The 14,906-nt window shown below is 32.9% G+C and overlaps 1 protein-coding gene across 4 annotated transcripts in view; it reads right to left on the reverse strand.

Moving 5' to 3' along the window:
• Positions 1 to 14,906, reverse strand: part of LOC127733814 (von Willebrand factor A domain-containing protein 5A-like) — a 70,721-nt gene that overhangs the window by 15,534 nt on the left and 40,281 nt on the right. For all 4 annotated transcript variants that reach the window (XM_052243202.1, XM_052243201.1, XM_052243203.1 and 1 more), the window contains 4 exons: positions 14,639 to 14,798; positions 13,329 to 13,483; positions 3,218 to 3,289; positions 404 to 455 (listed from right to left, as the gene is read on the reverse strand). In XM_052243202.1, the coding sequence (XP_052099162.1) occupies positions 404 to 455; positions 3,218 to 3,289; positions 13,329 to 13,483; positions 14,639 to 14,798 (439 nt within the window). The remainder of the gene's footprint in view (positions 1 to 403; positions 456 to 3,217; positions 3,290 to 13,328; positions 13,484 to 14,638; positions 14,799 to 14,906) is intronic.

Raw genomic sequence — 14,906 nt, forward strand, 5'->3', positions numbered from 1 at the left:
CTTTAAGCAAGCAATAATTGATTTAAAATATCACAAATGATCATTTCATTATAATTATACAAAGCACCTATTTGAGGATTTTAACAGATTTAAAATGAAAGAAAATTCTTTTATATACTGTCAAAAAAATAGCTTTTTATAATATATACTAATATATATATATATATATATATACATTCCCCATTTCCATTCTCAATTTTAATGCTGGATAAATAGTATACATTGTATATTTTCTACATCTCATTAGATAAATATTCCACTCTTGCCATGAAAATATCAATGCAACCAAAATGACAATTAAAGACGTCCATGTTCTCTCTAGAAAGGAGAAGTCATTTGTTCTTATCAAAAGATCAATAGCATGTACATGGTCCTAACTTGTTATGGTTTACTTCATACTTACTTTTTTTTCGTTTAAATATACTTGGCATTCCAAAGGATGCACCCTTTTTTGGCTGCAAGCAAAGTGTTTAAATTTAAATATACTTTGACTAACACTTAATCTTATCATATGTTTTTAAATTCTGAAAGAAATACTCCTATTGTTATATAAATTTATTATCAAAAATCAACTCTAAATATTGCCACTATCTGAATCATTGTAAAGTGAAGATTAATTATTGCTGAATTGTAACCAGTGTATACGATTTTTTTAACAAATACAGACCTAATCTAAAACACTAAAACATCAAAATAAGTACATTGGTATATCCACAGGGGGGGAGGGGAGGGGGTCTCAACATACAAATTTATGTACAGACGTCAGGCTGTGGTTTGAAAACCACACCCATTCATATATTGATTTATGCAAAAATCCCTACCCATTCATATATTTCATAGGAAAATCACAACCCAATTATAAATATTTCCCATCTATCTTGACATCTTATTTAGACGTTATCCTGATGGGATCATTCATAAAATTAGATAAATAGATGAGAACAAAATTTTAACAGATATCTTATAATTAACAGAAGGTAAACCTTTATGACCCATTGACATAAATGTCTACCTATTGGTATATTACCTACTAGAAAATAGCACTTGATTATATTTGACATTAAAAAAAGTGACCAATTCCAGCAGCACGTCTGTGTATACTTTTATATAGTAAGAGACCCTCCCGTGGCTATATGAAAATGTCATGAATGGAATATTTTTTACTTGAATACATTCTTACCGAGAAACAAACATACTTTATAGACATCTGTTTATCAGTGAAGGTTGTATGTTGACCTCTAGATGATTTTTGGTGACATGTGTCATTGATTTGCTGTCTTATATATACATATACTTGACCACTTCCTTTATGGCTTGTTAACATGATATCAAGGTCTTAATTACTGTGCTTATCCTGAAGGCTTTGCCTTTTCACAATACTAACTGCTAAAATGTTATTCCAAAATTGCAGATTAAATTCATCTCTGCAAACTGACCAACTGGTAAAACAGTTTAGCTCATAGCTAGTGAAAGTGTATGATATGATATTACAGACCTTGCATTTCCTATTATGATTTCATTGATAGAGGTTGCTGCTTACAAGGATGGTTCAACCATACTGAGTGTGAAATTCTGGTTCGCTAAGGTGTGACTTTATCAGGTGTGTGAATGAGGTTTTATTGGCATTGATTAGTTCTCAATTCTTTAGAGGGTCGAAGTATATATTCTAGATGGTCTGTTTGTTTTGATGGACACCATTTTCTAGTATTTCTAGTCTTAGTAAATTGTATTATTATATTCTGTTTTAGAGTTTGGTTTTGAAGTTTCTAATTCAGTTATTCTTCTTATACTAACATATTAATTATAATACTTTTAACTTCATATGGACCAAGACAACTCCCAGGAACCATGACAATTCTTATGAAGTGGATTTTTTTTTATAAATTTGCAATTTAATATTTAAGTAAGATTATACTTAAACAAATTACTTCAGTGAAAGGGTTATATGTGGATTCATTTATTTTCGTGGATTCCTAAAATTGTATTTTGTTATACACTTGATATAAAAGGTTCTGACAAATTCTGCATACAAGCCAATAGTAAAGTTGACGTTTGTTGAACATTAAAATTACCAGTTCACCTAAATAACAACAAAATACACAACTCAAGGTTCTAAGGAGTCTGAATAACTTTGGTTGTTTGAAATCAAATATAACAATATTCACATGGATTCCAGAAATTATTGGCATCAAAGAGAAAAAGGGGTTTGTGCCAGGAGAACTTGGAAGCCATTGCCAACTTAAGCGTAACCTTTGGTTCTAATTGATGTACTGAATTGGCACTACCAAGTGGAGTGCTGAATTTTGAGGGAGAGTAAAGATACAGTAAAAGTAAAAGTACTCTAGCTTCACTAAGACAAGTAACAAGGCATAGAGTAAACCAGGTTATAGAGGATAATCTAATTATATGGAACATGTCCCGTGTTCGTACCCTACCAAGATACATTGCATACCCATTGAGAGGGATGATAGTATGCTGTGACCCCAAGAGATAGTCATTCACAGGAGATGTTGGTGAGGTGGGCATTGGCAAAACAAGAATCCAGTCTCAGTTCAGAGAGACAACTGACAACCCTTAGGTTGAGTGTTTCAGATATGTTCACATAAGAGGGCTCCAGAGTTTCTCATAGGTACCTATGTCAAGGGCTTAGCATTCTTCAACGATGATTGTGGCTAAGTTTGGTTCCAATTTGCCTATTCATTACAGAAGAGAAGATTTCATAAAATGTTACAAACCACGACAGACTATGGACATCAAGCCATGAGAAAAGATCACTTGACCCTTGACCCTGACCTTGCTGTGGATTCATTAATAATCGTGGGTACCAATTTTCTTTGATTGAGGAAAATTGTGTTTTTGTGGATAATTGATTTCACGGTTTTGCCAGCCTACATTCAAGCCTATAGAAAATTTGTACTAAAATGAACATTTAATTTTGTGGTTCAACAATACCCACAAGATCCATGAAAATTGGCATCGCACAAATAATAAAAAAGTCCACATTATCTAATAAAACCTTTTTGCTGTCAAATGTTTCTGTTTTATTTATCTTATTGTTGAATACCATATGTTGACCAGTGTTGTTGGTTTGCTGGCCCATTGATGTGTATCCAAAATTGCCTTTTTTGATCTAAAAATCTATTTGAAAAATGTAAATGATTTTGACAAACTTTTACTTGTTCTAACATATATTAACAAGAAATGGTTTATGTATTACCTTGAAGGACAAGGAAGCTGATTGACATTGCATCATCATCGATGTAGGCATTCCGAAACCACCAAAACATAACTGAAATAATTAAAATGTGTATAAAAAAGAGTTCACAATCAATTTCCATTAGAGCTCCATTTGTCATAGGATGACTCTAACATAATTGTGTTGTTCAAAGTCTGACAGGATACACAAGTACAGAGTCACGTCAAATGTATATCACAAAAAACAGACTTAACAGTAAAAGTAATATTGATAAATAAAATAATTTTGTCGTTCAAAGTATGACAGGATACATAAGTATAGAGTCACATCAAATGGATATCTAAAAAAACAGACTCAACAGTAAAAGTAATATTAATAAAGACAAATAAAAGAACAAGCTTCTGTCCAAATTTACGAAAATTCCATGAACGATGGGTTTGACAAAGTTATTGATGACTGAAAATCTTTAACCTCAGACTAAATCTGAAGGTTAACCGTAAAAAAAAACTAAAGTCAATTTATCAGTAAAAACGGAACTAGAGGCTCTCAAGAGCCTGTGTCGCTCACCTGTATCTACTGTGGTTTTGGAAATCATGTAAAATAAGGTTAAAATCATAATAAATAGTATTAGATACCCTAATAATGATTGAGGCCAAGTTTGGTTTAATTTGGCCCGGTAGTTAAATTAAAAGCAGGTCATCCCATTGTAGTCTTACAATAGTTACTGAAGACCCCTTATCATTATCTAAATTAGTTTTCAAGTTGTGCATGACCATTTGAAATTGTTTTTTTACAATTTTCCCATAGACTTCTATAGTAAACCCCTATGTTCTATTTTTAGCCATGGTGGCCATGTTGGTTGGAAAGCAGGGTCATCAGATATATTTTTCAATCAAGATACCCTATTGAAAAATGTGGCTAAGTTTAATTCTATTTGGCCCCGTAGATTAAGTGGAGAAGATTTTTGTAAAAGATTACAAAATTTAAGAAAAATTGTTAAAAATTGACTATAAAGGGCAATAACTCCTTAAGGGATCAATTGACAATTTTGGTCATATTGTCTTATTTGTAGATCGTAATTTGCTGAACATTATTGCTATTTACAGTTTATCTCTATATATAATAATATTTAAGATAATAACCAAAAAACTGCAAAATTTCCTTAAAATTACCAATTCAGGGGCAGCAACCCAACAACGGGTTGTCTGATTTGTCTGACAATTTCAGAGCAGATAGATCTTAACCTGATGAACATTTATAGGCCCAAGACCACAATTAATGACCCTGCTTTTCGTTGTCCACGGATATAGTTCCTTTTAATTAGAGTGTATTTTTTCTTAATTTTTTTTCTTTCCCTTCCTCACTCATTTCTTAGTTTTTTTTGGGTGGAAATGAAAGAAGAGAGGTGAAATAAACTTTTGGATGTTTTATTTTAACTGATTTTGATATGGAAAGAGTGATTAGGCCAGGTGCAAAAAGGTGATATTTACATTTTTCGGAACATCTCTTGACTTGTCCATAGGGGTATGGATGTGTATTGGCTAAATTTGTAAGAGTGATTGGTTCAATCTTTCTGAATTTTGAATATATTTTTGGACTAGTACTATTCATTACACACACAAAAGATTTGACAAAAATGCATGGTGCATTTTTTTTAATGAAACAAAACATTATACATGTTATAAGGAACTAATAGAGGAATTTAATTGTGGTCTGTGGCCTAAGACCCCATGTCAGATTTGCTCTAAATGCTTCAGAGTCAGAGATATAAGCCAAAAACTGCATTTTACCCCTATTTTCTTTACATTTTTGAAATACTAAGGCTTTATTTGGCCTTTTTAACTTTTTTTGATTCAAGCATCACTGATGACGCGCATCTGGCACAAATACAAAATTTCAATCCTGGTATCTATGATGAGTTTATTTAGCCATGTCGGCTATGTTAGTTGGCAGGCGAGGTCATCGGACACATTTTTTTAAACTAGATACCATTATGATGATTGTGGCCAAGTTTGGTTAAATTTGTCTCAGTAGTTTCAGAGGAGAAGATTTTTGTAAAAGATTATAAAAATTTACAAAAAAAATTACTTTAAAGGGCAGTCAATTGACAATTTTGGTCAGTTGACTTATTTGTAGATCTTACTTTGCTGAACATTATTGCTGTTTACAGTTTATCTCTATCTATAATAATATTCAAGATAATAACCAAAAACTGCAAAATTTTCTTAAAATTACCAATTCAGCAGCAGCAACCTAACAACGGGTTGTCTGATTCGTCTAAAAATTTCAGGGCAGATAGATCTAGACCTGATGAACAATTTTACCCCCATGTCAGATTTGCTCTAAATGCTTTGGTTTCAGAGATATAAGCCAAAACCTACATTTTACCACTATGTTCTAATTTTAGCCATGGCGGCCATGTTGGTTGGCAAGCAGGGTCATCGGACACATTTTTAAACTAGATACCCTAGTTATGATTGTGGCCAAGTTTGGTTAAATTTGGCCCAGTAGTTTCAGAGGAGAAGATTTTTGTAAAAGTTAACGGACAACGATGGACAACAGACCCCAAGTGACGATAAAAGCTAACTTGGCTTTTTAGGCCAAGTAAGCTAAAAATGAAAAAAAATATTTTTACAATTTTGCTCTGGATACTGTATTTTGGTCATAAACAAGCTTCTCTCCAAATTTCCTAAAATTCCATGAAGGTTTGACAAAGTTATTGATGTCTAAAAAAAACTTTAACCACAGACTGAACCTAAACGTATATGCTGCCAACGCCTAGGACGAAATCTAGGATCGCTTTGTCTCACTTTCGCGACATAAATGTCACAGGCTCAATAAAAATCAAGTTGCAGAAAATTAATCAACATATCTATTGTCTTGGTTGTTAGCATCAAAACAACTCATTTTTACATTGCAAGAAATTTGGAAATACTTAGTTGTTTGCTGTTTTCGTTTGTTCTATAGCTGACTACACCAGATGGGTTTTGTTCATTGTTGAAGGCTGTACAATCACCTATAGTTGCTTACATCAGCATAATTTGGGCTCTAGTGGATTTATGCAAGCATACAACTTCCTTATTTTTATATAAAGTTCAACCCTGGTTTTTCATGAGGTTCATTTAGATCGATCTGTAGTTGTCTGTGTTGTGTTTTCTTCATTTTTCTTTTTGGCTATATTAATTTAGTATCTTCAACCTCTGTTTACTAAATCATATAGTTGTTTTAAACAGAAAATACACAAGTAAAATGCTGGCACTACAATTATGCTCCCCAAACTGCACATTTATTGAAAGAAAACAATTGTTAAAGGGTTCAAATTACTAGCATGCTTGGAGGACAAATAAACATGGATCATTATTGCAAATTTATCACCTGTATAAATGTGATACAATTCACAGTAGGATACCTTTCCAAAACCAACTTCAACAAGAGTGCACACGCTGAAATGTCTCGCCTTCTTCACTAATCATTGATATTATGTTGATAGTCCTAAATATAAAACTTTACTACAACTATCACATACACTTAACATGATCCAAGAAAATGAGGTCAAGGTCATATAAACCAAACAAGAAATACATGTACATCTTACAATCATTCAATTCACTAAATATAATTGACCTATTGTTTATAGTTTCTAAGATACAGACTTAACCAAGAAAACTAAACATTGACCAATGAACCATGAAAATGAGGTCAAGGTCAGATGAACCATGCCAGGCAGACATGTACAGCTTGCAATCCTTCCATACAACAAATATAGTTGACCTATTGCTTATAGTATTAGAAAAACAGACCAAAACACAAAAACTTAATGCTGAGCAATGAACCGTGAAAATGAGGTCAAGGTCAAATAAAACCTGCAAGACTGACATGTACATCATAAAATATTTCCATACACCAAATATAGATGACCTATTGCATATAGTATTAGAAAAAAAGACCAAAACTCAAAAACTTAACTTTAACCACTGAACCATGAAAATGAGGTCAAGGTCAGAAGACACCTGCCAGCTAAACATGTACACCTTACAATCATTCCATACACCAAACATTAGTAGACCTATTGCATACAGTAAATGAAAAACGGACCAAAACACAAAAACTTAACTATAACCACTGAACCATGAAAATGAGGTCAAGGTCAGATGACACCTGCCAGTTGGACATGTACACCTTACAGTCCTTCCATACACCCAATATGCTAGACCTATTGCTTCTAGTATCTGAGATATGGACTTGACCACCAAAACTTAACCTTGTTCGCTGATCCATGAAACGAGGTCGAGGTCAAGTGAAAACTGTCTGACGGGCATGAGGACCTTGCAAGGTACGCACATACCAAATATAGTTATCCTACTACTCATAATAAGAGAGAAATTAACATTACAAAAAATCTTAACTTTTTTTTTCAAGTAGTCATTGAACCATGAAAATGAGGTCAAGGACAATGGACATGTGACAGATTGAAACTTCGTAACATAAGGCATCTATATACAAAGTATGAAGCATCCAGGTCTTCCACCTTCTAAAATATAAAGCTTTTAAGAAATTAGCTAACGCTGTAGCTGCCGCCGCCGGATCACTATCCCTATGTCGAGCTTGTCTGCGACAAAAGTCGCAGGCTCGACAAAAACAAATGATACTTTAGTAAGATGGACCTCAACCTGTGATGTTTTGACCCCAAAATCAATGGGCTTCTTCCCCTATTCTATATTTTCCTATGTATAAAATTCATTGCAACGGTAGATGTGAATTATTTCAAATAGGTTGTAGATGTGTATTATTTCAAATATGTATTTAATCACAGCTTTGATGTTTTTTCCTAAACCATTGTCTCATCAGCAATTTTCAATCAAAGAGCTGAAAGCTCTGAGGAAAAATGACGCCACTGTCTCTAATATTGTGATATTTTTTATGCAAGTCTTGATTTTCACATACCGTAATAAGTTTAACATTGCAACATGTCTCGTAAGCATATAATTGATATTCGTATATGTGTCTGTTTTTTCAGTACAAATGAACAGGTCAAGACTACCTGAATGATCTACAGTATCCAATTACTACTGGCTGTTTTTTTGTAGAAATAAATAGGTCAAGACTACCGGAATGATCTACAATATCCAATGACTACTGGCTGTTCTTTTGTACTAATAAAAAGGTCAAGACTTTTTGAATGATCTACAATATCCAATGAATACTGGCTGTTCTTTTGTACATATAAATAAAGACTACCTGAATGATCTAAAGTATTCTAAGTAATGTGATTTTTTTCTTGCAATTACATTTTTCTAAATCAAGAATATAGACTACTAGTATCCTTTTCAAACCAAATGATTATGAAGAGCCTGTTGTTAGCAAGCTCTTATACCCCACATACTCATTAAATAAGTTACTAGTGACCTAGTAACTTCCGTTACTTGAAGCAAATTATATTTCTGTATATTTAGACAATAGTATATTATTGTTTTACTAGTTTTATTTCACCTTGAAGATTAGACAAATAGGGATACTCCTTCGATTTTTTATTTCATGTCAGTTAGGTCGCTTTATATGAAACTTGAAACCACTTCTCTGCCATATTGTTATTTTATAACAACTCTGCCCTTGACCATGTTGACCCATGTAATTGATATTCATTCTTTAACCATATATCATAGTCAGTTAGTTTTTGATTTTGCACTCCCACACCACATTTCATGTCTTTCAGGTCAAATGTCTGTCTCCATTTAAGTTAATGACATTGAACAATCATGGTATTAAACACAATTTCAATAGTGATAATGCTGTTCTCGTGGGTCACCATATATTCAACTTGGGTAGCATTCCAGTTATTGAAATTTGTGTCAGATTAGAACAATGATCTAGATCTTTAGGAATGGATTTTATAATTTAATATGGAGCCATAGTATGGGACCCCTACACGGTAACAAAAAAAAACAAGCTTGAAAGGATACAATGTCAAGCGGCAAAATCTATCACCAGAGATTACAAGTCAAAAGAGGATGGACGGGATACGTCTCTAAAATGCTTGCTGAACTGGAACTACACCAAGATCTCCAGACAAGACGAACAAAGTGTTGAAGCCAGAAGTTAATATTTATGTAAAAAGTAGTTTAGGGGCTGATTCCCGCTATTGAACCATACTGTCATTCTATAATATCATTGCGTAAGTATTTCTGTATTGGCCTTGTTATTGGTCCATGTCTTGGGTGTATTGGTCTGAGGCGAAGCGGAAGGCCGATACTGCTGGCCGAGGACCAATAATAAGGCCAATACAGAAATACACGTAATAGTATCTTTATTAATTAACTACAGTGTTACAATATTTTTTTTATTTCATTTCACAAGGGATAAACATTTTTACCTTGAAGTGGAGCTATCCAAATCTCAGTTTCCTTTTATAAGATGCAATATCTAATGATTCGGTGCCGTTTGACTGCTGGCCGAGAACCAATAATAAGGCCAATACAGAAATACACGTAATAGTATCTTTATTAATTAACTACAGTGTTATAATATTTTTTTTATTTCATTTCACAAGAGATAAACATTTTTACCTTGAAGTGGAACTATCCAAATTTTCTTTTTATAAGATGCAATATCTAATGACTGGGTGCCATTTGAAGTATCTTCAGCCTTTTCTCAGCTGATGAATTTTTCTACCCTTTCCAGTCACTATAAAGTGTTACAACTTTAATTTAGACACAACACATAAATAGTAATTGGAAAGGTACTGCCATTGCATGTGTAATGCAAATATATTTAAAAAAAAAATAATGTAAGAGTTGAAATTGATACAACTATCCATAAGCCAATTGACCAAAGAACGAAGATTTGCACAATTAATTCCTTTCTGTGCCTATCCCATGTAAAGGGCCTGTGATTATAGTATTTTTTATTGATTTAGGTCCTCTATATTTGTTTTTAGTAAATTGTATTATTACTAATTAAAGAGTTTTGTTTGAATTGTTCCACATTTTTTATATCAGGGCCTTTTATAGCTTACTATATGGTATGAGTTTTTCTCATTGTTGACTACCATATGGTGACCTATAATTATTTATATATCTTCCTCCTTTAAACTCTTTTGGATAGCTGGTTCATTCGCCAAAAATACCACATCTCTTAATTTAAATAAGACAGCAAACTTAAATCAATACAACTGTAATGAAAGTGAATTTATATGAAAGGCTTTAATCAACAATGGCAATATGTAGACAGGAATAAAAAGTTAATATACACTAGATTTGTAGAGTTAGTTAATTTTATAACCATGTAATACATTTTAGTTGCTGCTGTGAAATTCAGCATTGAGGCAATGACATTTTGAGTTTTTTGGTTTTCAGCCATTCATTTGATATAATCTTTGCCTCCGTGTTGAGTTGACACATTGTTATTTACAGGTCAATCTAAAAGAATCATACTGACCCAGGAACAAAGTGTGAGGTTCATACTGTAAATTCTGAAATTGAATGTCAAGGTCAGTATGATGCTTCTGCGTACACACTTTTGTCAATTAAAGTGCTACAGTTCAAAACGTATGCACCAAACACAAACCAGATACTGTTTAACTATCATTGGGGTCAAATGAGAAAGGTCAGTGGTATATGATACACTCCAAGCCCAAAATGCAACAGCATTTTAAGGTACAAAAGATATGACCCATGCAGACACAAATTGTACAAGGTTTTACTATCGTAGGTATCAAAAGGACGAAGTCAAGGTCAAATTGATCCAACTTTGGGATATGACATGTCCAAAGACCATGATGTAACTGCCTACTGAGTTTGATAACCCAAAGTTTAAAGCACAAACTTTAGGAAACGGGCACAAATTGGATAAAGTCAACTATCATAATCATTTCAGATTCTATGATTTCACCTTTTCTTTGAGTACTTAGAGAAATTTTAAGTATAGTGTTTTATTCATGCATCCATCTGTTTTATTAGTATGCAATGTCATAAGCATAGATACATGCATATAAAAAATTATTTGCTATACATATTTATAACGTGATAAGTAAACAAACAAACAATTATCAAAGTTCTGTATGGTTTTTAAGCATTAAGAAAGTCATTTTGCTGGAAAAATTAAGACTCATTGTTTTAAACACTTTAAAATATTTTAGTTAAAGCCTGGGACTATTATACTAATAGTATAATAGTCCCAGGTAAAGCACTGTCTATATTACATGGACAGTCATGTTACCTAATAATTTCTACAGCACTTGTCTTGGCACACTGGGTTATTCTAAGAAGTAGAAACTGACTTGGCACTTTTAATACACTTGACTGTACTAAAGTTATCCTTATCCTTGTAACAATTTGTGTAGTTGTTAATCCTAACACTTATAATTAGGAGGTTGTGAACTGACGTAGAGTCAATGTTTTTCTGCTCTCAGTTTGGATCCACTTAGTCCTTATATCCGCATTGAAATGTTAAATAGCTAGTATTTCTTTGCTGAATTGAAAGTTTATAAATGTTTTTTGGCATCAAAACCTTCCGATCGATGTTTTGACAAAAACAATGCAATTTTCTATCAAAGCCGGTATTAACCTTTACTCAGCCTTGGCGTGTGACATAGACAGAAGCAATATGATTATCGAGTATTTAATATCTTGTCACCTGTTAATTGTTCAATCATACTGTATTATCACTTGTTAATTTATAGCCGCCGGCCTGGTCAAAATGTAAACATGTTGCGTAATCAGTAATGTCAATTACGCTGCTGGATAACTCGGACTAAAACAAAATCGGCCTATCACAAACTCGGACTAGAACAAACTCAGCCTAACATTTTTTTATATGCAGAAATATATTGAACAAACTCGGATTACGATTAGTAGATTGTGTAGTTAACGGGTTTTTCTGACTTTTTAAAAAATTTACTTAATATAAAAAAAAATATATACAAATTTTGCTTTTGTCCAATTTTGTGAGGCTGATTATGTTATAGGCCCTGTTTGTTATAGTCCTAGTTTGTTATGGGCTGAGATATCAGGATACTTTCGATACACTTGGGCTTTTACTTCTTTAATAAATATTTGTAAATATCGTAGTAAAAAATGGCACGGGAAATGTTCATTCATGAAATATTTTAAACACTGTATTTATTTCCTCTTCAACCAGAGGAAGGGAGGAGACCCCTGAAACCGGGATTATTGTACTCCCGTCGGGAGGTTCACATATATGGATCTCACGCATGTCTGGGGAATCCCGATAAAAGCATACAGGTAACATAAACATACAAAATGGCTGACAGTTCAAAGTATCCATAATTTATAGAGGTCACACATACCATTTACAAATGTAAAAATTGAAAAGATTGCGATATTCTTAACAATAAGAATTCTTTAATTTCATGAATAAATATAAAAAAAACTCAACACACACCTCGAAATAAATATCAGTCCCCCTTAATTTTCAATGAATTAAACGTAGAAACTTCTGTCTCGTGTAGATGTGTATTGATTTTATCTTCCACGCAGGGCAGATCTGCGAAGTAGTGTTTGTGATACCCATTTTCAAAATGAAGTTGAATTCATTTGAATTGTCGGTGAACATTCAGTCCATTTTTGTTCAAGCTGTAAGCTTATCAAAATAGAAGTTACTCAAAATTTCAAAAGGATCTTCCTAGAATTAGTATTCAAACACTAGTACTACATTATCTAGGAGTAGAACACACATCCTATAGTAAGATAGTCTGTCCAACTTCCGGTTTGAGGCCGATGCCATAGGAAAGTCTATTACTATAGCAAGCTTTAGCAAACTTTCCAAAAAACCATCCTGAAATCTTTTTTCCAAATTATTTATAATTGGGTGACCTTGTCCTTTGACCTATTGACCCTAAAACCATCAGGTTTCTCCTCCTTCCCTATTCATCTGTGTATGTTTTATTCCAATCAAGTTATCATCTGGTAACTATTTATTATGGATTCACAGATGGAAGGATAGAAGGAGGAATGGAAAGATGAACGAATTGACAAAGCAATTACTATATGCAAGAAATTTTTTTCGGGGAGCATTTATTATGTAACAACCTAAATCAGTAATAGTAATCAAGCAATAGGGTGGTAAAATGGTACAGAAGATGTAAATGAGAAGATATGAATAATCAACTGCTTACATTATCATCATAGGATGGTGGTTCTTCCGGTACTGAGACAGGAACTTTGGTATCTTTATCAACACCTACAAATGCTGTGTATTTGGAGACAATGTTGGCTGCTTGGCTTACCAATACAATCTTGTCTTTATTGATCCCATCCCCTCTATAACTTGCTGGAAAATACAATAGAATTTCACAATTAACCAAATAATCTGATTGAGTTCCTGTGTTCAGAATAATAATTCATACCCTTTTCGTTTCATTTAAAAAAAAATAGAGAATGTGTCTATGGGCCACAGATGCCCCCTCTTGTAAATATGCATGAGTCAGCTTCCACATACAGATGCAGGATTCACGTAGTTAATATAAAAATAAGACCGTTTTGTGATCATAAGCATTGTGTATAAGTTTCATAACATTTGATTGAAGCAAACTAAAGTTAGAAAATGGAAACGACAGATTTAGCAATTTTTCCATTTATAAAGTGTCATAACTCAAGAACGGCAAAAGTGGCACCTACCAATTTCAAACTTGATCTGTGTTTTGTGGTAATAAACATTGTGTACAAGTTTCATAACATTTGGTTGAGGAAAACTAAAGTTAGAGAAAGTAAACAGAAAATTCAGCAATTTTTATGTTTATTAAGGAGCATAACTCATGAACGGTAAAAGTGACGCTACCCGATTTCGAACTTGATCTGTGTTTTGTGGTAATAAGCATTATGTATAAGTTTTATAACATTTGGTTAAGGCAAACATAAGTTAGAGAACGGAAACGAAAAATTCAGCAATTTTTATGTTAATAAAGGGGCATAACTCTTGAACGGTTAAATGACACCACCAAATTTCGAACTTGATCTGTGTTTTGTGGTAATAAGTATTTTGTATAAGTTTCATAACCTATGGTTGAGGCAAACTAAAGTTAGAGAACGGAAACCAATTTTGGGACATACATACATACGGACAGACAAGGGTAACACTTCATGTCCCCTTCGCCTAGCAGCGGAGGCAAAACAAGATTTTTACTTTCATTAACAATAGGAACAAACAGATTATATCAAAGTGATGAACATGAAAATAATATCAAATGAACATGAACATGAAAAGAATATCAAATGAAAATAAAAAGAATATCAAATGAACATGAACATGAAAAGAATATCAAATGAACATTAAAAGAATATCAAATGAACATGAACATGAAAAGAATATCAAATGAACATAAAAAGAATATCAAATGAACATGAAATGTAGAATTTCCCCAGTAAAAGAGAGAGTATGAACACATACAGGAAACTATAATATAATTGCCACATTCTTATAACTTACAATCATCATCATTTTCCAAGTCTTTGATCTGGTATTTAGCTGCTACACGATGTAATGGTAAATCATTGTGTGAATAACTTGGAATTTCTATTTTCACTTTATGTTTAACATTCTTTCCTCCAAATCTTCCTTTCAATGTGAATGAACCAGAAATACCACTCTAAAATCATCAACAAAAAATATATGTTCTCTACATGTATTACAATAGTAATTCCTGGTTCATATTTCCAGGACTTTATTTATTTTTCTTGCCTGCAGACTTTGAATC

This window comes from Mytilus californianus, unplaced genomic scaffold, assembly GCF_021869535.1.
Source record: "Mytilus californianus isolate M0D057914Y unplaced genomic scaffold, xbMytCali1.0.p SCAF_3, whole genome shotgun sequence".
Taxonomy (NCBI): Eukaryota; Metazoa; Mollusca; class Bivalvia; order Mytilida; family Mytilidae; genus Mytilus; species Mytilus californianus.